The sequence below is a fragment of the Nerophis ophidion genome, linkage group LG17 (assembly GCF_033978795.1).
Source record: "Nerophis ophidion isolate RoL-2023_Sa linkage group LG17, RoL_Noph_v1.0, whole genome shotgun sequence".
Taxonomy (NCBI): domain Eukaryota; kingdom Metazoa; phylum Chordata; class Actinopteri; order Syngnathiformes; family Syngnathidae; genus Nerophis; species Nerophis ophidion.
In genome coordinates, this window is record NC_084627.1 from 4503084 (window position 1) to 4529409 (window position 26326).

Consider the following 26326-nt stretch of genomic DNA (forward strand, 5'->3'; position numbering starts at 1 on the left):
GTCACAGTCTTTCTGGGACTGAACAAAGAACACAACATGTAAACTCTTCCAGGTGTCAAATACCTCCTTTTTCATGTCCACGTATCAATCCAGTGCTAACTCAACAAACCAAAAGAAACTAAGGTAAAAACTATCCAAAAGGGTTAAGTTCACTTTTCTCGTGTTTGACAGACATTTTGGGTGAGTAAGGGTGCCAAATAACATTATGTTCGAAGCAGAAGACATAAAACGGCAGGTTTTAAGTTTCATGTTGGTAAAGTCACCCTTTACATGCACCTTTTAGCTCTTATTTCCAAAATTGTGTACACCACTGAATTGGGTCTCATGGCCACTTATGTGGACACTTTTACTGCCAACATGCAATGGAATTTGGGGAAAAAAAGTGTAAAAATAAGAATTAGCATGTCAATAATCATGAAGTATACATTTGTGTATGTATGGACTAAGTACATCATATCAAAGGAAGATTCTTAGTTTTTATTCTAATTAGGGTCCAATAAGCCCAAATAGCACAGAGAAAGAAAAAAAACATGTAAACAAACAGCTTTACCATGTATTGATTTACGTGGACCCCGACTTAAACAAGTTGAAAAACTTATTCGGGTGTTAGCATTTCGTGGTCAATTGTACGGAATATGTACTGTACTGTACATGGTAAATGGTAAATAGGTTGTACTTTTATAGCGCTTTTCTACTCCTTTCTAAGGAGCCCAAAGCACTTTGACAGTATTTCCACATTCGCCCATTCACACACTGACGGCGGTTGTACAATCTACTAATAAAAGTTTCAATCAATCAATCAAAGCTTGGGCCTTGAGAGGTTACGTCACAGTCTTTCTGGGACTGAACAAAGAACACAACATGTAAACTCTTCCAGGTGTCAAATACCTCCTTTTTCATATCCATCCAGTGCTAACTCAACAAACCAAAAGAAATTGAGGTTTAAACTATTCAAAAGGGTTAAGTTGACTTTTCTCGTGTTTGACAGACATTTTGGGTGAGTAAGGGTGCCAAATAACAATATGTTCGAAGCAGAAGACATAAAACGGCAGGTTTTAAGTTTCAATGTTGGTAAAGTCACCCTTTACTGTGGACCTCCTGCTTGGCCTCGGTATAAAGCGTTTGCTTGCCTAACAGAATTGTTATTGTGACATCCAGTGGACACCTTTAGAACAGGAGTTTCTTTCGCGAACCGGATAAAACCTGTTCGCCGGCCTGATCCAGCCCCAGGGCCGCGCGTTTGACACCCCTGTGGTAAACAGACTGTCAGTACCGGCATGGACAAAGAGAAGGTTTAGGATTAAATAAGATCGACTTCTTCCCTCTCTCCTTTCTGACATGTTGAAACGTGCAAGTGCAAACATGTGCTGTGTTTCAATGTAACTTTGTGAAGCTTGTTGGAAATAACTTCCAAGAATTACCATTTTCTAGCAAACTAGGTATCGCTGAAACAGCAGCCAAATAATGCACTATTCAATCAAAAATCAAAAATAAACTTTTGGACTGCTGTTTTGTTTGTTTTTTGTTCACTACTTTATCGACCCAAATATAAGACGCGGTTATCTGGAGATGTGTTTATTTCAAGTTGTAGGCGGCAGTTATCATTGATAACTTTTAGACTCAGTAGCTCTGAAATGGGGGATTATTTAGTCGTTTCATTTTTTAATAGCTACCGCCTACAGTGTTGACCCCAATATACGTAAAATCAAGTTCTACTGAATTGTGTTTATTTATGTATGTTGTTCAAAGTAGTGGTTATCTTTAATAACTCTTATAATCAATAGCTGTTGCTATTGATTTGTTTTTGAATTTTTGGATAGGCTCCAGCACCCCCCGCAACCCCGAAAGGGATACGGGGTAGGAAATGGATGGATGGATGGAGTATTTGTTGTCATTTTGTTTCATATTTGATAGCTACCGTATCGACCCCAATACAAGACACAATTATCCTGAGTTGTGTTTTGTACACCATTCAAAGCGGTGTAATTAATAACTGTTAATAGTTACCACATTGACACAAATATAAGACACAATTATCTGAAATTGGGTTTATTTAATGTGATATTTGTTATTTTTTATCTGTGAATTTGTGGATTATTTTTTAGAGTCATTTTGAGTAGCTGCCATATTGACCCAAATATAAGACGCTGTTTTTTGCTTAAAGTCAAAAAATCATTTTATATTTGAGGTCTGGAAAAGTATACCTGCAAACCAGGAAGTGGCGCTATACGGCTTGTTCTCTAAACGATTCAGAGCATTTCTTCCTGTCACTCACACATTTGAAATTAAACAATGGATGTCCGCTAACTTTTTGCAACTCAACGCCAAAAAAACGGTAATGCTGATTAGCGGTCCTGCTAGACACCGACCTCTATATAATAATACAACTCTAACATTTGACAACCAAACAATTAAACAAGGCGACACGGTAAAGAATCTGGGTATTATCTTCGACCCAACTCTCTCCTTTGAGGCACACATTAAAAGCGTTACTAAAACGGCCTTCTTTCATCCCCGTAATATCGCTAAAATTCGCTCCATTCTGTCCACTAAAGACGCTGAGATCATTATCCATTCGTTTGTTACGTCTCGCCTCGATTACTGTAACGTATTATTTTCGGGTCTCCCCATGTCTAGCATTAAAAGATTACAGTTGGTACAAAATGCGGCTGCTAGACTTTTGACAAGAACAAGAAAGTTTGATCACATTACGCCTGTACTGGCTCACCTGCACTGGCTTCCTGTGCACTTAAGATGTGACTTTAAGGTTTTACTACTTAGGTATAAAATACTACACGGTCTAGCTCCATCTTATCTTGCCGATTGTATTGTACCATATGTCCCGGCAAGAAATCTGCGTTCAAAGGACTCCGGCTTATTCGTGATTCCCAAAGCCCAAAAAAAGTCTGCGGGCTATAGAGCTTTTTCATTTCGGGCTCCAGTACTCTGGAATGCCCTCCCGGTAAAAGTTCGAGATGTTACCTCAGTAGAAGCATTTAAGTCTCACCTTAAAACTAATTTGTATACTCTAGCCTTTCAATAGACTCCATTTTTAGACCAGTTGATCTGCCGTTTCTTTTCTTTTTCTCCTATGTCCCACTCTCCCTTGTGGAGGGGGTCCGGTCCGATCCGGTGGCCATGTACTGCTTGCCTGTGTATCGGCTGGGGACATCTCTGCGGTGCTGATCCGCCTCCGCTTGGGATGGTTTCCTGCTGGCTCCGCTGTGAACGGGACTCTCGCTGCTGTGTTGGATCCGCTTTGGACTGGACTCTCGCGACTGTGTTGGATCCATTATGGATTGAACTTTCACAGTATCATGTTAGACCCGCTCGACATCCATTGCTTTCCTCCTCTCCAAGGTTCTCATAGTCATCATTGTCACCGATGTCCCACTGGGTGTGAGTTTTCCTTGCCCTTATGAGGGCCTACCGAGGATGTGGTAGTGGTTTGTGCAGCCCTTTGAGACACTAGTGATTTAGGGCTATATAAGTAAACATTGATTTGATTGATTGATATTTTTAAGATAAAGCAGAGCTGACGTTTTATGTTCATAGTGTTTGACTACCGCCTTTTCCCCTCCCAGCCCCGGCCTCCAAACCGACCCAAACCCAAGATGGCGGCGTCCCCCGCGTCGGCGATCAAGCTGTCGGCGAGTCGGGGAACCTCCGGCGCCAGGAGACGACGGACGCGCTGCCGCAAGTGCGAGGCGTGCCTGCGGACGGAGTGCGGCGATTGCCACTTCTGCAAAGACATGAAGAAGTTCGGCGGGCCGGGGAGGATGAAGCAGTCGTGCATCATGAGGCAGTGCATCGCCGTGAGTCCTTCCAATACTGTTCCTGCTGCTTTAGTGGCTATTTTTAGTTTGGCTGCCGGGCAGTTGTTCATTAGACTGTTCCGGATGGTTGCTATGGTGATTCAAATGAGTACTTGCTATTGAAACGATAGCAATAGACGTCACAACTGTACTCTGCATAATATAATGATGAGAATCAAGAAGACTACAGTATATGCTGTATTTATGGCCGATGCATTTATTTACGTAATAGTAGATAATTAGAAGGGCTGTTATTTCCGGAATGTGACAACTCATCATGTCTAATGTTTTACTTTAATGATATTCTAGAGCAGTGTTTCTTAACCATCGGGCCATTGTAAGGTTTTTAAAAATTTGAAGAGTAAAGTTGCATTTTTCCCCACAATTTAATTTTTCTCATAAATAACATCATAAAAAAAAAATAATATTATTATTTTTTTTATGTATTTCATTAAAAATGTTAGGGCTACATTGATCACTTAAATTAGGTTGTGAAAAATGTAAACAATAATTGTATTTTATTTTTTCCCCAAAAAATATTAAAACAGTAATTATTGCAATTTATTATATATTTATTTTTATTTAAAAAATATTAAGACTGCATTGTTTACTTATATAAGGTTATTAAAAATGTAAACAACATTGTAATTTTTTTCTCACAAAAAATATTATGGAAATTTATTGGGCCGCTAAAAAATATTTGTTTCAAATAAATATTTTTTGTTTGACACAAATATTTAAGTGCTACAAAGTATACAAAAAATAATAAATAAACAAATAAGAAAATAATACAAAAAATGTAAATAAAAAGAAAGTTAAAATATATAATGGAAAATTAAAATAGAAATTAAAACACTAGATAAACACGAGATAAAACAGAAAAATAGATAAAATAGAAATAAAAACATGAAAGTACTGGATAAAGGGCTGATATTTCCGGAACGTAACCAACTCATCATGTTTAATGTTTTACTTTAATAATAATCTAGAGCAGTGTTTCTTAACCATAGGGCCTTTGTAAGATTTTTAAAAATTTGAAGAGTAAAGTTGCATTTTTTCCCCACAAATTATCATTTTTCTCACAAAAAATATTATAAAAAATAATAATTTTATGATTTTTTTAATGTATTTCATTTAAAAAATATTAGGGCTGCATTGATCACTTAAATTAGGTTGTAAAAAATTTAATCAATAATTGTATTTTATATTTCTCCCCAAAAATATTATTACAGTAATTATTTGACCGTTTTTTATACATTTATTTTTATTTAAAAATATTAGGACTGCATTGTTTACTTATATAAGGTTATTAAAAATTTAAACAACATTCAAATTTTTTTCTCACAAAAAATATTATGACAATTTATTGGGCCGCTAAAAAATATTTGTATCAAAGAAATATTTTTTGTTTGACACAAATATTTAAGTGCTACAAAGTATACAAAAAATAAAGATAAAAAGAAAGTTAGAATATATAATAGAAAATTAAAATAGAAATGAAAACACTAAATAAACACGAGATAAAACAGAAACATAGATAAAATAGAAATAAAAACATGAAAGTACTGGATAAATGGCTGTTATTTCCGGAATGTGACAACTCATCATGTCTAATGTTTTACTTTAATAATAATCTAGAGCAGTGTTTCTTAACCATAGGGCCATTGTAAGGTTTTTAAAAATTTGAAGAGTAAAGTTGCATTTTTTTCCCACAAATTATTATTTTTCTCATAAAAAATAATAATTTTATGATTTTTTTATGTATTTCATTTAAAAAATATTAGGGCTGCATTGATCACTTAAATTAGGTTGTGAAAAATGTAATCAATAATTGTATTTTATATTTCTCCCCAAAAATATTATTACAGTAATTATTTGACAGTTTTTTATATATTTATTTTTATTAAAAAATATTAGGACTGCATTGTTTACTTATATAAGGTTATTAAAAATTTAAACAACATTGTAATTTTTTTCTGACAAAAAATATTATGAAAATTTATTGGGCCGCTAAAAAATATTTGTTTCAAATAAATATTTTTTGTTTGAAACAAATATTTAAGTGCTGCAAAGTATACAAAAAATATTAAATGAATAAATAAGAAAATAATAAAAATAATAAGAAAGTTAGAATATATAATAGAACATTAAAATAGAAATGAAAACACTAGATAAACACGAGATAAAACAGAAACATAGATAAAATAGAAATAAAAACATGAAAGTACTGGATAAAGGGCTGTTATTTTCGGAACGTGACAACTCATCATGTCTAATGTTTTACTTTAATAATAATCTAGAGCAGTGTTTCTTAACCATAGGGCCTTTGTAAGATTTTTAAAAATTTGAAGTGTAAAGTTGCATTTTTTCCCCACAAATTATTATTTTTCTCACAAAAAATATTATAAAAAATAAGAATTTTATGATTTTTTTAAATGTATTTCATTTAAAAAATATTAGGGCTGCATTGATCACTTAAATTAGGTTGTAAAAAATGTAATCAATAATTGTATTTTATATTTCTCCCCAAAAATATTATTACAGTAATTTTTTGAGTTTTTTATATATTTATTTTTATTTAAAATATTAGGAATGCATTGATCACTGATATAAGGTTATTAAAAATTTTAACATCATTAATTTTTTTCTCCACAAAAATATTATGAAAATTTATTAGGCCGCTAAAAAATATTTGTTTCGAAGAAATATTTTTTGTTTGAAACAAATATTTAAGTGATACAAAGTATACAAAAAATAATAAATAAATAAATAAATAAGAAAATAATAAAAAAAATAAAAATAAAGTTAGAATATATAATAGAAAATTAACAGACGACGGACGCGCTGCCGCAAGTGCGAGGCGTGCCTGCGGACGGAGTGCGGCGATTGCCACTTCTGCAAAGACATGAAGAAGTTCGGCGGGCCGGGGAGGATGAAGCAGTCGTGCAAAATAATATTTTTATTATTTTTTTATGTATTTCATTTAAAAAATATTAGGGCTACAATGATCACTTTAATTAGGTTGTGAACATTTTTTTAAATAATTGTATTTTATTTTTCTCCCCCAAAATATTAAAACAGTAATTATTTCAATTTTTTATATATTTATTTTTATTTAAAAATATTAGGTGTGAATGTGAGTGTGAATGTTGTCTGTCTATCTGTGTTGGCCCTGCGATGAGGTGGCGTCTTGTCCAGGGTGTACCACGCCTTCCGCCCGATTGTAGCTGAGATAGGCGCCAGCGCCCCCCGTGATCCCAAAAGGGAATAAGCGGTAGAAAATGGATGGAAGGACTGCATTTATTACTTATATAAGGTCATTAAAAATGTTAACATCATTAATTTTTTTCTCCCCAAAAATATTATGAAAATTTGTCGGGCCGCTAAATGTTTCAAAGAAATATTTTTTTGTTTGAAACAAATATTTAAGTGCTACAAAGTACAAAAATATAAATAAATAGGAAAAAAATAATAAAATAGAAAGTTAGAAAATGTAATAGAAAATTAAAATAGAAATTAAAACACTAGATAAAACAGAAATAGATAAAATAGAAGTAAAAACATGAAAGCACTCGATAAAAGAGACAGGCAAGAAGTACATTTAAAAACGAGAAGGCAGAGAAATGAGACAAAAGCTGTGCTAAAAAGGTGGAATTTTAGTCCCTTCTTCAATCAATCAATCAATTAATCAATCAATCAATCAATCAATGTTTATTTATATAGCCCTAAATCACAAGTGCCTCAAAGGGCTGCACATGCCACAACGACATCCTCGGTTCAGATCCCACATTAGGGCAAGGAAAAACTCACAACCCATTGGGACGACAACGTGGATGACTATAAGAAACCTTGGAGAGGACCGCAGATGTGCTAGAATGTATAAAAAAAAAAAAAAAAATTGAAAGTTAGAATACATAATAGCTAGATAAAACAAAAACATAGATAAAATAGAATTAAAAACACGAAAGCACTGGATAAAACAGATAGGCAAGCAGTGCATTTTAAAAACAAGAACGCAGAGAAATGAGACAAAAGCTGTGCTAAAAAGGTAGAATTTTAGTCCCTTCTTAAAACGGTATTATCAATATCATACATGCATTTATATTGAAAAATATCACGCTCAAAGAAATATAGGCAAATGTCCATCCCTAGTCGAAATACCTCATTACTTACTGTAAAAATGTCCAATTTCTCAGCCCGTGCTGCCGCACACAGCCGTCTGTGTTGTCTGCGGCGAAGCGGGCAAAGAGGACACTGTTGAGGAGGAAGAGGAGAAGTTCAACCTGATGCTGATGGAGTGCTCCATTTGCAACGAGATCGTCCATCCTCACTGTTTAAAGGTAGCGTCTTTTAGTGAACACATGACCTGTTTGCTTGCTTGACATGATTTGTTTGCAAAGGTCAAAGATTCAAGCGGAGTTGTTAACGATGAGCTGCCAAACTGCTGGGAATGTCCAAAGTGTAACTATGCTGGCAAAACTGGAAAAGTAAGCATTTGCATGGACCGGCGTGATTTAAGTTTTGGTTAAAAGTATGTCCAGTTGTCTCCTGGCAAGAGAAATAAAGTCCACTTCTGTGTTTTTCTCATGTTCTGGCCTCCAAGCAAAAAAGGGGCCCCGGGTTTAAGTACGCCTCCAACCTCCCGGGCTCGCTCCTGAAAGAACCGCGTCCCAACCGGGACGCCAAGGAGGAGCCCGAGTCTCCTTTGCTGGTCTCGGCGACCATTCACGCTCTGACCGCCGCGTCCGGCGTCAAGAGGAAAGCCGAAAGAGACGACGTTTCCAGGAGGAAAGATGAGGAGATTACGAAGAAGCGGCCCCCGCTGCTGTCCCTGGACGATTCGCCGCGGCCGCCGAGACCGGAGGACAACCCGCTGCGGAAGAAGAAGAAACTGTTTGACACCAGCGACGAACCTGGCAACGTCAAAAGAAAGGTAACCTATTAGCCACAACATTAGGTACACCCAGGGGTGTGCCGTCAGGCCTTCTCTGCTGCCCTAAAATAACCAGAAATCATAATTAAAGATAAAAGTATTTTAAATAAATATCTAAAAAGTATTCATATTCTCTTCATGTCATATTATGCTCTTTCCAGTACTGTTGTTTTTAGGTTAGAGTTTGTATCCAATCAGAATTCAGCTAGCTTATGTTGCCATGCTGTACCAAATCTGCCCGGGGCCTTCAGAATCAACAATATACAGTGGGGCAAAAAAGTATTTAATCAGCCACCGATTGTGCAAGTTCTCCCTCTTAAAATGATGACAGAGGTCTGTAATTTTCATCATAGGTACACTTCAACTGTGAGAGACAGAATGTGAAAAAAAAATCCAAGAATTCACATTGTAGGAATTTTAAATAATTTATTTGTAAATTATGGTGGCAAATAAGTATTTGGTCAACCATTCAAAGCTCTCACTGGTGGAAGGAGGTTTTGGCTCAAAATCTCACGATGCATGGCCCCATTCATTCTTTCCTTAACACGGATCAATCGTCCTGTCCCCTTAGCAGAAAAACAGCCCCAAAGCATGATGTTTCCACCCCCATGCTTCACAGTAGGTATGGTGTTCTTGGGATGCAATTCAGTATTCTTCTTCCTCCAAACACGACGAGTTGAGTTTATGCCAAAAAGTTCTATTTTGGTTTCATCTGACCACATGACATTCTCCCAATCCTCTGCTGTATCATCCATGTACCAATTTTGGTATAAACTCAACTCGTCGTGTTTGGAGCAAGACGAATACGTATATGTATATATACATATATATGTATATATATATATATGTATATACATATATATATATATATATATATATATATATGTATTTATTAAAGGTAAATTGAGCAAATTAGCTATTTCTGGCAATTTATTTAAGCGTGTATCAAACTGGTAGCCCTTCGCATTAATCAGTACCCAAGATGTAGCTCTTGGTTTCAAAAAGGTTGGTGACCTATGCTTTAGAGCAGGGGTGCCCATTACGTCGATCGCGATCGACTGGTCGATCTCGGAGGGTGTGTCAGTCGATCTCAAGCCAGGCATTAAAAAATAGACATAAAAATGAGCAATCATCAATCATACCAAGACTTCACTTTCGTCAGTTGTTTGACATTCTCGGCACCCGAGGATCTTGTGAGATGACGCTGGCTGCTGCGAGCTCATATTTAAGAAAAAAATCACTAACAGGGCGGACGCAGAGAAACACATTTTATTTCTAGAGACTCCGTACCTACTGTCAAAACTCTAAAGACCGACTGCACGGTTCCTGTCTTCACCATAAAAGACCTGTTTCATCCTGCCTGTGCTAACAAAATAAGAGTCTCAGAAAGCTAGCGTGCACAAGCTAGCAAGCTACGGAGTTTGATGCCAATGTATTTCTCCCCCGCCCTCAGCGACCGCTTTCTCACTTGCTTGCCCACCCGCACACTCACTGACGTCACTCACCTGCTGCCAGACATTAAAGGGCCACACACATATGCTACTCTCATAACAAAGTGTTTAAAAACCAGTATGCAAGTTGGACAAATGAGATGCCAAATCCAACCACTTTCATGTGGTATTGGACAGAAAGGAGGACTTTTTTTTTTCCTCCATTTGAAAATGCGGACGTTATCAGCACCACTGTCTAATTCCAATCAATGCAAGTCATCAGAATCAGGTAATACACCAACTTATATTCTTGTCTTCATGAAAGAAAGGAATCTATGTGTGTTAAACATGCTTGTATTATCATTAAACACCATTAACTTGTTAACAAAAATGTCTCTTTCATAAATAAATAAATATAAATCATAAATAGGAATGAGGTAGCTCTCCTCGACTTGGTCAATTGAAAAGTAGCTCACCTGCAGAAAAAGTGTGAGCGCCCCTGCTTTAGAGGTTTTTAATCAAGTTATTTTTTGGTCGTACCCCAGTTTGAGAATCACTGGTCTATTTACTCAATTTTATTTCTTTTTTTTGCGAAAAAAAAGCTCTCAAAACCGGACGATCCTCTGACGGCGAAGGTGCTGAGACACATCAAGACGGAGAACGACCTCGGCGGGTACGAAGACATCCAGGAGTCCCGCCAGGAAGACCGGTTCTCTTTGCACGCGCTCCATTTCAAAGAGAAAAAGGAATGCGACGGCCGAAAGGAAGATGAGGAGGAAGATTATGATGTGGGCAGGACAGAGGATAAAGGCAAAGTCCTCAGGAGTCCCCTGAGGAGAACGTCGCCAGGCAAGGAGGGCGACCACGGAGCCGGACCCAGCGGCGAGCCGGGGGACGTCAGTCCTCAGGTGAAAGTTTGCCATCAACGCAGACGCCCCGCCAACAGAGACAAGACAGAGGACGGCGTCAACAACAGGACAGACGATCATGAGCCGGCCAATCGGAGGACGCACAAAGCAAAGGAAGGCGGGACCAATCAGAACAGAAGACCAGAACAGAAGACGGAGGAGTTCCTGTCCAATCACAACCACAGGCCGGTCAAGGTGGAGCCCGAGAACGACGTAGCGGTGGCGAATCCAAGATGGCCGCTCAACAACGGCAGCAGCGACCTGGGCGGCTGGCTGAGACACAGCGGGCGGGAGCAGAACGGGACGCCGCGCCGCCACTCGCCGCTCAGCTCCAACCGCGCCGCGCCCATGCCGCCGCGTCCGCTCCCCTGCCGCTCCCCGCCCAAATGCGTACAAATGGAGCGCCACGTCATCCGCCCGCCTCCCATCAGCCCGCCCCCGGACAGGCTGCCTCTGGGCGACGGCGAGGAGCACGTGATGCAACGCGAGACCTGGATGTTTGTGTTCGGCCACCTGGAGCACCGAGACCTCTGCGTGTGCATGCGCGTGTGCAGGACCTGGAACAGATGGTGAGTTGCATCATGGGACGACAAGGTGGCCCCCCCCCCCCGCCCGCTGAAGGTCTTTCTTGTGTGTCCAGGTGCTGCGACAAGAGGCTGTGGAAGCACATCAACCTGAACCGCTGCAAGTCCATCACGCCGCTCATGCTGAGCGGGATCATTCGGAGGCAGCCGGTGGCTTTGGACCTGAGCTGGACCAACATCTCTAAGAAGCAACTCAGCTGGCTCATCAACAGACTCCCTGGTACACGCTGTGGCTTTTTTTATAAACAATGCCGAGCGGTGCACGGGACGTAAAAAACCCCGTTTCTATATGAGTTGGGAAATTGTGTTAGATGTAAATATAAACAGAATACAATGATTTGCAAATCATTTTCTACCCATATTCAGTTGAATATGCTACAAAGACAACATATTTGATGATCAAACTGATAAACTTTTTTTTTTTTTTGCAAATAATCATTAACTTTAGAATTTGATGCCAGCAACACGTGACAAAGAAGTTGGGAAAGGTGGCAATAAATACTGATAAAGTTTAGGAATGCTCATCCAACACTCACAGGTGTGCAGGCTAATTGAGAACAGGTGGGTGCCATGATTGGGTATAAAAACAGCTTCCCAAAAAATGCTCAGTCTTTCACAAGAAAGGATGGGGCGAGGTACACCCCTTTGTCCACAACTGCGTGAGCAAATAGTCAAACAGTTTAAGAACAACCTTTCGCAAAGTGCAATTGCAAGAAATTTAGGGATTTCAACATCTACGGTCCATAATATCATCAAAAGGTTCAGAGAATCTGAAGCAATCACTCCACGTAAGCGGCATGGCTGGAAACCAACATTGAATGACCGTGACCTTCGATCCCTCAGACAGCACTTTATCAAAAACAGACATCAATCTCTAAAGGATATCACCACATTTGAAGTGAATTATATTTATATAGCATTTTTTCTCTAGTGACTCAAAGTGCTTTACATAGTGAAACCCAATATCTAAGTTACATTTAAACCAGTGTGGGTGGCACTGGGAGCAGGTGGGTAAAGTGTCTTGCCCAAGGACACAACGGCAGTGACTGGGATGGTGTAAGCGGGGATCGAACCTGCAACCCTCAAGTTGCTGGCACGGCAGCTCTACCAACCGAGCTATACCGTGGGCTCAGGAAGACTTCAGAAAACCACTGTCACTAAATACAGTTGGTCGCTACATCTGTAAGTGCAAGTTAAAGATCTACTATGCAAAGCGAAAGCCATCTATCAACAACATCCAGAAACACCGCCAGCTTCTCTGGGCCCGAGATCATCTAAGATGGACTGATGCAAAGTGGAAAAGTGTTCTGTGGTCTGACGAGTCCACAACTCAAATTGTTTTTGCAAATATTCGACAGCGTATCATCTGGACTAAAGGGGAACCGAACCATCCAGACTGTTATCAACGCAAAGTTCAAAAGCCAGCATCTGTGATGGTATGGGGGTGCATTAGTGCCCAAGGCATGGGTAACTTACACATCCGTGAAGGCACCACTAATGCTGAAAAGTACATACAGGTTTTGGAACAACGTATGTTGCCATCTAAGCGCCGTCTATTTCATGGACGCCTCTGCTTATTTCAGCAAGACAATGCCAAGCCACATTCAGCACGTTTTACAACAGCGTGGCTTCGTAAAAAAAAGGGTGCGGTTACTTTCCTGGCCCGCCTGCAGTCCAGACCTGTCTCCCATCGAAAATGTGTGGCGCATTCTGAAGCGACTGTTGAACGACTGAAGCTCTGCATAAAACAAGAATGGGAAAGAATTCCACTTTCAAAGCTTCAACAATTAGTTTCATCAGTTCCCAAACGTTTTTCGAGTGTTGTTAAAGAAAAAGGTGATGTAACACAGTAGTGAACATGCCCTTTCCCAACTACTTTTGCACGTGTTGCAGCCATGGAATTCTAAGTTAATTATTATTTGAAAAAAAAAAAAAAGTTTATGAGTTTGAACTTCAAATATTTTGTCTTTGTAGTGCATTCAACTGAATATGGGTTGAAAAGGATTTGCAAATCATTGTATTCTGTTTATATTTATATCTAACACAATTTCCCAACTCATATGGAAATGGGGTTTGTAAAACATCAGTCAGGAGGTCATCAGTGCGTCTTCTCCGCCGCAGGTTTGCGAGTGCTCCAGTTGTCCGGCTGCTCGTGGGTGGCCGTCTCCGCTCTTTGCACCTCCAGCTGTCCTCTCCTGAGAATTCTTGACGTCCAGTGGGTGGAGGGACTGAAAGACGCCCAGATGAGGGACATTCTGTCACCGCCGACTGACAACAGGCCAGGTAGGAGCCAGCTAGTGTGGTATTAAAGCTGCCTCCATCATTGATAAACATCCATTTTCTACCGCTTGTCCCTTTCGGGGTTACGGGGGTTACTGAAGCCTCTCTCAGCTGCATTCGGGCGGAAGGCGGTGTACACCCTGGACAAGTCGCCACCTCATCGCAGACATTGATAAACATCAGACGGCATTTCCTTTTAACCTTTTATGCCAGCTTCAAATTGACTACACATATTTACTCTTAGGATCCAAGAGACGCTCGCAATTTTTTTTTTTTTTCACTTCCCATCCGTCCATCAATTTTCTACCGCTTATCCCTTTCGGGGTTTCAACATTCGAAATTTAGATCTATCTATTTTAGAGATGTCCGATAATGGCTTTTTTGCCGATATCCGATGTTCCGATATTGTCCAACTCTTAATTACCGATTCCGATATCAACCCATACCTATATATACAGTCATGGAATCAACACATTAATTATGCCTAATTTTATTGTGATGCCCTGCTGGATGCATTAAACAATGTAACAAGGTTTTTCAAAATAAATCAACTCAAGTTATTGAAAAAAAATGCCAACATGGCACTGCCATATCTATGCATTATTTTTTTAAACATGCCTCAAAACAGCAGCTTGGAATTTGGGACATGCGCTCACTGAGAGAGCATGAGGAGGTGATGGTGGGCGGGGTTGAGGTGGTGGTCGGTGGGGTTCTGGGTATTTGTTCTGTTGTGTTACGGTGTGGATGTTCTCCCGAAATGTGTTTGTCATTCTTGTTTGGTGTGGATTCACAGTGTGGCGCATATTTGTAACAGTGTTAAAGTTGTTTATACGGCCACCCTCACTGTGACATGTATGGCTGTTGACCAAGTATGCATTGTATTCACTTGTGTGTGTGAAAAGCCGTAGATATTATGTGATTGGGCCGGCACGCGAAGTCAGTGCCTTTAAGGTTTATTGGCGCTTTGTACTTCTCCCTACGTCCGTGTACACAGCGGCGTTTTAAAAAGTTATACATTTAACTTTTTGAAACCGGCAGGAATGAGAGTTGTTTGGTTTCACTGGAAAAGGTATAGCGGGCTTTGGAGGGGGGGGGCGTGGCCTGCGGACCTGCAGCAAAGCGGGGTGTGCCAGGACCGGCTTCGAAATCTGCGACAGGGCGCAGCCGGGAAGGAGAGAGGGATTGATGGTGGAGCACAAGCGAGAGGGAGACTGACGGAAAGACAATTCCTGAAAAGCACAAAGACAATTTATTGCAAAATAAAACATTGTTGTAAAACTGGAAAAGCTTGAAATGTCGGTGATTGGTGGTCCAAAGAACCCGGAAGCACGAGTCTTCCACAATTTGGCGCCCAACATGGCTGGACCACCGGAGGCGGGGGAGGATGACCCCCACTGACACAAAGCTCGCCGGAGAGACTGGATAAATTGTCTTTGGTCTTTTCAGCAATTGTCTTTTCTTCACTCTTTCCTCACTCGTGAACAAGACTCCTAGGTACTTGAACTCCTCCACTTGGGGCAGGGTCCCCCCGTTGTGGTGAAGAAGGAGCTGAGCCGGAAGGCAAAGCTCTCAATTTACCGGTCGATCTACGTTCCCATCCTCACCTATGGTCATGAGCTTTGGGTCATGACCGAAAGGATAAGATCCCGGGTACAAGCGGCCGAAATGAGTTTCCTCCGCCGTGTGGCGGGGCTCTCCCTTAGAGATAGGGTGAGAAGCTCTGCCATCCGGGAGGAACTCAAAGTAAAGCCGCTGCTCCTTCTCATCGAGAGGAGCCAGATGAGGTGGTTCGGGCATCTGGTCAGGATGCCACCCGAACGCCTCCCTAGGGAGGTGTTTAGGGCACGTCCAACCGGTAGGAGGCCACGGGGAAGACCCAGGACACGTCGGGAAGACTATGTCTACCGGCTGGCCTGGGAACGCCTCGGGATCCCCCGGGAAGAGCTGGACGAAGTGGCTGGGGAGAGGGAAGTCTGGGCTTCCCTGCTTAGGCTGCTGCCCCCGCGACCCGACATCGGATAAGCGGAAGAAGATGGATGGATGGATGGTCTTTTCTTCAGTCTCGCTCTCGCCCATGCTCCACCGTCAACTCTTCCCTTCATCCCGGCTCCTCCCTCACTCCGCTTCGCTGCAGGTCTGCAGGCCACGCCCCCTTTCCACACGGGATTACAAAACAGTTGTAATAATGAAAGGGCTGGAAGAGGTATTAGACAAAAGTGTGTATACTTTTATATTCTATTCTAACAACGTTGCAATAAAAACAACATTTCTAACCTTCAAACTGAATAATCATATCACTTAGGGAACACATGTAAAGCCCGTTTTGGGCCCTCGGGTTGCACAAGGGTTAAAGCAGGGGTGTCAAACTCATTTTAGATCGGGGGCCACATGGGGGAAAATCTACTCCCAAATGGCAAAATACCCCCCCAAAAAGTTCAGTTTTAAAGGATGTCCCATGGAATACATTGTAGTGGTCTAATCCGCATCATCCTCCCAAAAGGCCAGTCAGACAACAGGAGCAAGCTGCGACACGTGGAGGACATCCGGCTGGCCGGTTTGGACATCACGGACGCCACGCTGCGCCTCATCATCCGCCACATGCCCTCGCTCTCCAAGTTGGACCTCAGCTACTGCAACCACGTCACCGACCAGTCGGTCAACATCCTGACCGCCGCCGGGACAACCACTCGGGACTCTCTGACGGACATCAACCTATCAGGTGGGTTTCGCCTACTTGGTTTGGACAACTGGAAGTGTGAGAGTCCAGTCCATCGTGGATCTAACATAATAGTGTGAGAGTCCAGTCCATAGTGGATCTAACATAATAGTGAGAGTCCAGTCCATAGTGGATCTAACATAATAGTGGGAGAGTCCAGTCCATCGTGGATCTAACATAATAGTGAGAGAGTCCAGTCCATAGTGGATCTAACATAATAGTGAGAGTCCAGTCCATAGTGGATCTAACATAATAGTGGGAGAGTCCAGTCCATAGTGGATCTAACATAATAGTGGGAGTCCAGTCCATAGTGGATCTAACATAATAGTGAGAGTCCAGTCCATAGTGCATCTAACATAATAGTGAGAGTCCTGTCTATAGTGGATCTAACATAATATTGTGAGAGTCCAGTCCATAGTGGATCCAACATAATTTTGTGAGAGTGCAGTCCATCGTGGATCTAACATAATAGTGAGAGAGTCCAGTCCATAGTGGATCTAACATAATAGTGAGAGTCCTGTCTATAGTGGATCTAACATAATATTGTGAGAGTCCAGTCCATAGTGGATCCAACATAATTTTGTGAGAGTGCAGTCCATAGTGGATCTAACATAATAGTGACAGTCCAGTCCATAGTGGATCTAACATAATTTTGTGAGACTGCAGTCCATAGTGGATCTAACATAATAGTGAGAGTCCAGTCCATAGTGGATCTAACATAATAGTGAGAGTCCAGTCCATAGTGCATCTAACATAATAGTGAGAGTCCTGTCTATAGTGGATCTAACATAATATTGTGAGAGTCCAGTCCATAGTGGATCCAACATAATTTTGTGAGAGTGCAGTCCATAGTGGATCTAACATAATAGTGACAGTCCAGTCCATAGTGGATCTAACATAATTTTGTGAGACTGCAGTCCATAGTGGATCTAACATAATAGTGAGAGTCCAGTCCATAGTGGATCTAACATAATAGTGGGAGTCCAGTCCATAGTGGATCTGACATAATAGTGAGAGTCCAGTCCATAGTGGATCCAACATAATTTTGTGAGAGTGCAGTCCATAGTGAATCCAACATAATTTTGTGAGAGTGCAGTCCATAGTGGATCTAACATAATAGTGAGAGTCCAGTCCATAGTGGATCTAACATAATAGTGAGAGTCCAGTCCATGGTGGATCTAACATAATAGTGTGAGAGTCCAGTCCAAAGTGGATCTAACATAATAGTGGGAGTCCAGTCCATAGTGGATCTAACATAATAGTGAGAGTCCAGTCCATAGTGGATCTAACATAATAGTGAGAGTCCAGTCCATAGTGCATCTAACATAATAGTGAGAGTCCTGTCCATAGTGGATCCAACATAATTTTGTGAGAGTGCAGTCCATAGTGGATCTAACATAATAGTGACAGTCCAGTCCATAGTGGATCTAACATAATTTTGTGAGACTGCAGTCCATAGTGGATCTAACATAATAGTGAGAGTCCAGTCCATAGTGGATCTAACATAATAGTGGGAGTCCAGTCCATAGTGGATCTGACATAATAGTGAGAGTCCAGTCCATAGTGGATCCAACATAATTTTGTGAGAGTGCAGTCCATAGTGAATCCAACATAATTTTGTGAGAGTGCAGTCCATAGTGGATCTAACATAATAGTGAGAGTCCAGTCCATAGTGGATCTAACATAATAGTGAGAGTCCAGTCCATGGTGGATCTAACATAATAGTGTGAGAGTCCAGTCCAAAGTGGATCTAACATAATAGTGGGAGTCCAGTCCATAGTGGATCTAACATAATAGTGAGAGTCCAGTCCATAGTGGATCTAACATAATAGTGGGAGTCCAGTCCATAGTGGATCTGACATAATAGTGAGAGTCCAGTCCATAGTGGATCTAACATAATAGTGGGAGTCCAGTCCAAAGTGGATCTAACATAATAGTGAGAGTCCAGTCCATAGTGGATCTAACATAATAGTGAGAGTCCTGTCTATAGTGGATCTAACATAATATTGTGAGAGTCCAGTCCATAGTGGATCTAACATAATAGTGGGAGTCCAGTCCATAGTGGATCTAACATAATAGTGAGAGTCCAGTCCATAGTGGATCTAACATAATAGTGGGAGTCCAGTCCATAGTGGATCTGACATAATAGTGGGAGTCCAGTCCATAGTGGATCGTAGTGGATATTCAATTAATTGACTACAAAGACAAGACATTTAATGTTTCATCTGGAAAACTTGTTTTTTTTTTGCAAATAATCATTAACTTAGAATTTAATGGCAGCAAAACATTGCAAAAAAGTTGGCACAGGGGCATTTTTACCACTGTGTTACATGGCCTTTCCTTTTAACAACACTCAGTAAACATTTGGGAACTGAGGAGACCAATTTTTGAAGCTTTGAAAGTGGAATTCTCTCCCATTATTGTTTTATGTACAGCTTAAGTTGTTCAACAGTCCTGGGTCTCTGTTGTGGTATTTTAGACATTTTCAATGGGAAACAGGTATGGACTACATGCAGGCCAGTCTAGTACCCACACTCTATTACTACGAAACCACGCTGTTGTAACACGTGGCTTGGCATCGTCTTGTTGAAATAAGCAGGGGCGTCCATGATAACGTTGCTTGGACGGCAGCATATGTTGCATTAAAACCTGTATGTACCTTTCAGCAGTAATGGTGCCTTCACAGATGTGTAAGTTACCCATGCCTTGGGCTTTCATACACCCCCATACCATCACAGATGCTGGCTTTTCAACTTTGCGCCTAGATCAGTCTGGATGGTTCTTTTCCTCTTTAGTCCACAGTTTCCAAAAACAATCAGTCCATCTTAGATGATCTCAGGCCCAGAAAAGCCGGCGGCGTTTCTGGATGTTGTTGATAAATGGCTTTCACTTTGCATAGTAGAGCTTTAACTTGCACTTAAAGATGTAGCGACAAACTGTATTTAGTGACAGTGGTTTTCTGAAGTGTTCCTGAGGCCATGTGGTGATATCCTTTAGAGATTGATGTCAGTTTTTGATACAGTGCCGTCTGAGGGATCGAAGGTCACGGTCATTCAATGTTGGTTTCCGGCCATGCCGCTTACGTGGAGTGATTTCTCCAGATTCTCTGAACCTTTTGATGATATTATGGACCGTAGATGTTGAAATCCCTAAATTTCTTGCAATTGCACTTTGAGAAACGTTGTTCTTAAACTGTTTGACTATTTGCTCACACAGTTGTGGACAAAGGGGTGTACCTCGCCCCATCCTTTCTTGTCAAAGACTGAGCATTTTTTGGGAAGCTGTTTTTATACCCAATCATGGCACCCACCTGTTCCCAATTAGCCTACACACCTGTGGGATGTTCCCAATAAGTGTTTGATGAGCATTCCTCAACTTTATCAGTATTTATTGCCACCTTTCCCAACTTCTTTGTCACATGTTGCTGGCATCAAATTGTGAAGTTAATGATTATTTGCAAAAAAAAAAATAAAGTTTATGAGTTTGAACATCAAATATGTTGTCTTTGTAGCATATTCAACTGAATATGGGTTGAAAATGATTTGCTAATCATTGTATTCTGTTTATATTTACATCTAACACAATTTTCCCATATGGGAGTGGGGTGTGTAACAGGCGTGTGTGTCAGTGTGCAACTCCTATGGAAAGGAGGTGTGTAACAGGTGTGTGTGTCAGTGTGCAACTCCTATGGAAAGGTGTGTAACAGGTGTGTGTGTCAGTGTGCAACTCCTATGGAAAGGGTGTGTGTAACAGGTGTTTGTGTCAGTGTGCAACTCCTATGGAAAGGTGTGTAACAGGTGTGTGTGTCAGTGTGCAACTCCTATGGAAAGGAGGTGTGTAACAGGTGTTTGTGTCAGTGTGCAACTCCTATGGAAAGGAGGTGTGTAACAGGCGTGTGTGTCAGTGTGCAACTCCTATGGAAAGGAGGTGTGTAACAGGCGTGTGTGTCAGTGTGCAACTCCTATGGAAAGGTGTGTAACAGGCGTGTGTGTCAGTGTGCAACTCCTATGGAAAGGGGGTGTGTAACAGGTGTTTGTGTCAGTGTGCAACTCCTATGGAAAGGAGGTGCGTAACAGGCGTGTGTGTCAGTGTGCAACTCCTATGGAAAGGAGGTGTGTAACAGGCGTGTGTGTCAGTGTGCAACTCCTATGGAAAGGAGGTGTGTAACAGGCGTGTGTGTCAGTGTGCAACTCCTATGGAAAGGTGTGTAACAGGTGTGTGTGTCAGTCTGCAACTCCTATGGAAAGGGGGTGTGTAACAGGTGTGTGTGTCAGTGTGCAACTCCTATGGAAAGGTGTGTAACAGGTGTGTGTGTCAGTGTGCAACTCCTATGGGAGTGGGGTGTGTAACAGGTGTGTGTGTAACAGGCGTGTGTGTCAGTGTGCAACTCCTATGGAAAGGTGTGTAACAGGTGTGTGTGTCAGTGTGCAACTCCTATGGAAAGGTGTGTAACAGGCGTGTGTGTAACAGGTGTGTGTGTCAGTGTGCAACTCCTATGGAAAGGTTTGTAACAGGTGTGTGTGTAACAGGCGTGTGTGTCAGTGTGCAACTCCTATGGAAAGGGGGTGTGTAACAGGTGTGTGTGTCAGTGTGCAACTCCTATGGAAAGGTGTGTAACAGGTGTGTGTGTCAGTGTGCAACTCCTATGGAAAGATGTGTAACAGGTGTGTGTGTCAGTGTGCAACTCCTATGGAAAGGTGTGTAACAGGCGTGTGTGTCAGTGTGCAACTCCTATGGAAAGGTGTGTAACAGGTGTGTGTGTCAGTGTGCAACTCCTATGGAAAGGTGTGTAACAGGCGTGTGTGTAACAGGCGTGTGTGTAACAGGCGTGTGTGTCAGTGTGCAACTCCTATGGAAAGGGGGTGTGTAACAGGTGTGTGTGTCAGTGTGCAACTCCTATGGAAAGGTGTGTAACAGGTGTGTGTGTCAGTGTGCAACTCCTATGGAAAGGTGTGTAACAGGTGTGTGTGTCAGTGTGCAACTCCTATGGAAAGGTGTGTAACAGGTGTGTGTGTCAGTGTGCAACTCCTATGGGAGTGGGGTGTGTAACAGGCGTGTGTGTAACAGGCGTGTGTGTAACAGGCGTGTGTGTCAGTGTGCAACAGGGTGACGGACCAGGCGCTGACCTACTTCAAGCGCTGCGGCAACATTCGCCACATCGACCTGCGCTTCTGCAAGCAGGTGAGCAAGGAGGGCTGCGAGCGCTTCGTGGCCGAGATGTCTGTCAGCGTGCAGTTTGAGCTGCTGGACGACAAACTGCTGCAGAAGATCCGGCCTCTCTAAGAGCGGCCGTCCAGCAGGGGGCGACACAGGACGCAGGACGCAGGACGCGGGACGTTCCTTCTACAACTACTGAGCCAGAATGTATAAAAAAACACATTTATGTTCCCCTGAAGACTTTATTTTGTTCCTCTTTTTGCACTCAAAGGTATTTATTGACTATTTTCTACCATGGTTGTGTTACTTTTCTCGGTTCTAATGCAAAGTGTTGCATTGCAAGAGTGCTATTTTTGTATCAGAAAGCCTTTCTAATGTTATTCTAATATTGATAATCAATCTTGTCATTTTGTTATTTTTTTGGTAGCTTTTTTTTGGGACTTTTTGTGTACTTTCTTTGCACCTTTACTGAGGAATGATGTGTTGGTGTAGAGCAGAGCGGGTCAAGTCAAATGTGAAGTGAAAACATGCATCAAAGATCATCTATTTGACAGTTGCAGTCCTGCTGTTGCGTGGGTTAAAATGTGTTTTTTCCCCCCCTTATTGCACTGAAAAGTGTTTGCCAATCTTGTTCTTTGTCAGAGGACCTCCATTCTTTTCTTAGCAGGCAGCTTTTCAACACTCAAATGTGAAGTGAAAACATGCATCAAATATCATCTATTTGACAGTTGCAGTCCTGCTGTTGCGTTGGTTAAAATGGGTTTTTTCCCCCTTATTGCACTGAGAAGTGTTTGCCAATCTTGTTCTTTGTCAGAGGACCTCCATTCTTTTCTTAGCAGGCAACTTTTCAACACTCAAATGTGAAGTGAAAACATGCATCAAAGATCATCTATTTGACAGTTCCAGTCCTGCTGTTGCGTCGGTTAAAATGTGTTTTTTTTCCCCTTATTGCACTGAGAAGTGTTTGCCAATCTTGTTCTTTGTCAGAGGACCTCCATTCTTTTCTTAGCAGGCAGCTTTTCAACACTCAAATGTGAAGTGAAAACATGCATCAAAGATCATCTATTTGACAGTTGCAGTCCTGCTGTTGCGTGGGTTAAAATGTGCTTTTTCCCCCCTTATTGCACTGAGAAGTGTTTGCCAATCTTGTTCTTTGTCAGAGGACCTCCATTCTTTTCTTAGCAGGCAGCTTTTCAACACTCAAATGTGAAGTGAAAACATGCATCAAAGATCATCTATTTGACAGTTGCAGTCCTGCTGTTGCGTGGGTTAAAATGTGCTTTTTCCCCCCTTATTGCACTGAGAAGTGTTTGCCAATGTTGTTCTTTGTCAGAGGACCTCCATTCTTTTCTTAGCAGTCAGCTTTTCAACACTCAAATGTGAAGTGAAAACATGCATCAAAGATCATCTATTTGACAGTTGCAGTCCTGCTGTTGCGTGGGTTAAAATGTGTTTTTTTCCCCCTTATTGCACTGAGAAGTGTTTGCCAATCTTGTTCTTTGTCAGAGGACCTCCATTCTTTTCTTAGCAGGCAGCTTTTCAACACTCAGCTGTCAAAAGTTTGTGCATAAAAAAAGGGTCGTTGGAAGAACCTGCAAAAAAATGTTTTTTTTTTGCACCACATTAAAAATGTGTTGTTTTTTTAAGTTCCTTCAATCAGGGTATATTTGTTGTATTATTATTTACAAGCAGAAACTATGACTTAAAAACAGGGTGATGCACTTTTTTTGATGTTTGTTTTAATTTAGTGGGGGTTTTTTTTCCAACTTGAATTCCACTCTCAAGTTGTTGTTTTTTTAAATAAAATTATATTTTTGTCTTGTGCCTTTTTTTGCATCACATTAAACACACATTTTTCAACGAAGAGGGGATTTATTTGAATTAATATTCACAAAATACAAGGTAAAAACTGTTCAATGCACTTTTTGTACGCTCATTTTTAGAATATTTTTAATTTTATTTCCATATTTACCATTAAATATATTTTTATTTAAATACCAATCTTGTTTCACTGGAAGAACCTGCAAAACAAAACATTTTTTTTATAAAGTTAGGATGAGTGAATATTATTTTATTAATATTTACAATTTTGTATTTTATTTAACATTTTTTCGTATTAAGTATTGAGTATTTTTGTTTTTAATTTAAATTTTTTTCGTTATTTAAATACCAATCTTGTTTCACTGGAAGAACCTGCAAAACAATTTTTTTTTTTTAAATACGATGAGTGAATATTATTTTTTTAATATTTACAATTTTGTATTTTTTATTTTTTTATTTTACTATTAAGTATTAAGTATTTTTTTTCTGCCGTAAGAACCTGCAAAACAAAACTTTTTTTTTTTTAAATAGGATGAGTGGATATTATTTTATTAATATTTACAATTTAGTATTTTATGTTAAAAAAATTCGTATTAAGTATTGAGTATTTTTGTTTTTAATTTCTATTTTTTTATTTATTTAATACCAATCTTGTTTCACTGGAAGAACCTGCAAAACATTTTTTTTAATAGGATGAGTGAATATTATTTTATTAATATTTACAATTTTTTATTTTTTTATTTTACTATTAAGTATTAAGTTTTTTTTTCAATTTTTTTCTGCCGTTGTAAGAACCTGCAAAACAAAACTTTTTTTTTTTTTAAATAGGATGAGTGGATATTATTTTATTAATATTTACAATGTAGTATTTTATGTAAAAAAAGTCGTATTAAGTATTGAGTATTTTTGTTTTTAATTTCTATTTTTTTCTTTATTTAAATACCAATCTTGTTTCACTGGAAGAACCTGCAAAACAATTAATATTTTTAATAGGATGAGTGAATATTATTTTATTAATATTTACAATTTTGTAGTTTATTTTTTTATTTTACTGTTATTGAGTTTTTTATTTTATTTCAATTTTTTTCTGCCATAAAAACCTGCAAAACAAAACTTTTTTTTTTAAATAGGATGAGTGAATATTATATTAATATTTACAATTTTGTATTTTACTATTGAGTATTTTTTGTTTTTTATTTAAAAAATGTTTGTGCCGTTGTAAGAACCTGCAAAACAAAACCTTTTTTTTTTTTTTAAATAGGATGAGTGGATATTATTTTATTAATATTTACAATTTAGTATTTTATGTTAAAAAAAAATTCGTATTAAGTATTGGGTATTTTTGTTTTTAATTTCTATTTTTTTCTTTATTTAAGAACCTGCAAAACATTTTTTTAATAGGATGAGTGAATATTATTTTATTAATATTTACAATTTTGTAGTTTATTTTTTATTTTACTATTGTTTTTTATTTTATTTCAATTTTTTTTTGCCCTAAAAACCTGCAAAACAAAGCTTTTTTTTTTAAATAGGATGAGTGAATATTATGTTATTAACATTTATAATTTTGTATTTTTTTATTTTATTTTACTATTGAGTATTTTTTTGTTTTTTATTCAAAAAATGTTTGTGCCGTTGTAAGAACCTGCAAATATGTGTCATTTTTTTTGTCAGTTCAAAGTGAAAAGACTAATATCGACAAAAAGAGACAGTTTGATGCACTTTTTTATGGATGTTTATTTTTTTTGGGGTTATTTCCAATGTTATTATGAACACATTTAAACCCTCAAAGATGCCTGGTCCTCTCTGCAGTTAAGTAATGGAACATGTCTGTTTGAAAGGTACAACTTGTACACAATCTTCTAATAATAGTTCTATTTTTGACACCACCACATGAGACTCTTATTTTGTATTGTCCAAACCTCACATGTCTACTGTAAAAAAAAGAAGAGAATTACTTTTGTTGTACTGAATTTTATTGACTCTAATAAATCTTTTTTTTGTTTGTTTGTTTGTTTACCAAAATAAAAAGGCCCGACATTCCAAAATATAAAGATCCAGGACTATGAGTGCTCATGATTTGCTAAAAGTGTAGCTGCCCGTGAATGACATCTTTCATTGTGAAACTGCAGCAGTCAAATGAACAATTTAATGAAATAAAACAGACTTTGAAGATACTGAATGTCGAAATGAAAGGGGGGAAAAAAAACAAAGTCAGCAATACATTCTGTTGATAAACCTCCCTGCTATAGTGCATGGAAAAATAGACATTTATTTCATGAACAATAGAAGCTATCTATGCAATAATACACTTACATTTGGTACACACATTATTTGTATGGTTAAAGTGGATGAGGTTGCTTTCTTTGCATAACTCTAATGCTATTGCTTGGAACTTTTTTTCTGACTTGACTCTTCCTAAATGAAAGGACGCTAGAACAATTTAAAATAAGGGTACGACTCATACAAAAATGGATTCACGACCAATATATCATCAGAATCATAATACGGAGCAACGCTTAGTAGTTGATATTGTGCCGATAACCGTAGATCACAGCTAAAGTTTCACGGTCCAACACGCTCTATGCGAAATAATGTTTTTAGGATAAATTGTCCAACATCATAACATTTTGAATATTCTAATTTGAAGAGTTTCTTTTTTGGGAGAATTTAAATCAAATT

General features: G+C 39.5%; 1 protein-coding gene across 3 annotated transcripts in view; it reads left to right on the forward strand.

The window, feature by feature from the left end:
• Positions 1-23642, forward strand: part of kdm2bb (lysine (K)-specific demethylase 2Bb) — a 56907-nt gene extending 33265 nt beyond the window's left edge. For 2 of the 3 annotated variants that reach the window (XM_061875787.1, XM_061875790.1), the window contains 9 exons: positions 3585-3815; positions 8012-8155; positions 8216-8302; positions 8410-8748; positions 10781-11655; positions 11727-11890; positions 13792-13953; positions 16451-16669; positions 21762-23642. In XM_061875787.1, coding sequence (XP_061731771.1) covers positions 3585-3815; positions 8012-8155; positions 8216-8302; positions 8410-8748; positions 10781-11655; positions 11727-11890; positions 13792-13953; positions 16451-16669; positions 21762-21949 — 2409 coding nt within the window. In that variant the 3' untranslated portion in view covers positions 21950-23642. The remainder of the gene's footprint in view (positions 1-3584; positions 3816-8011; positions 8156-8215; positions 8303-8409; positions 8749-10780; positions 11656-11726; positions 11891-13791; positions 13954-16450; positions 16670-21761) is intronic. The other variant, XM_061875788.1, reaches the window with a different exon arrangement.
• The last annotated feature ends 2684 nt before the right edge of the window (positions 23643-26326 follow it).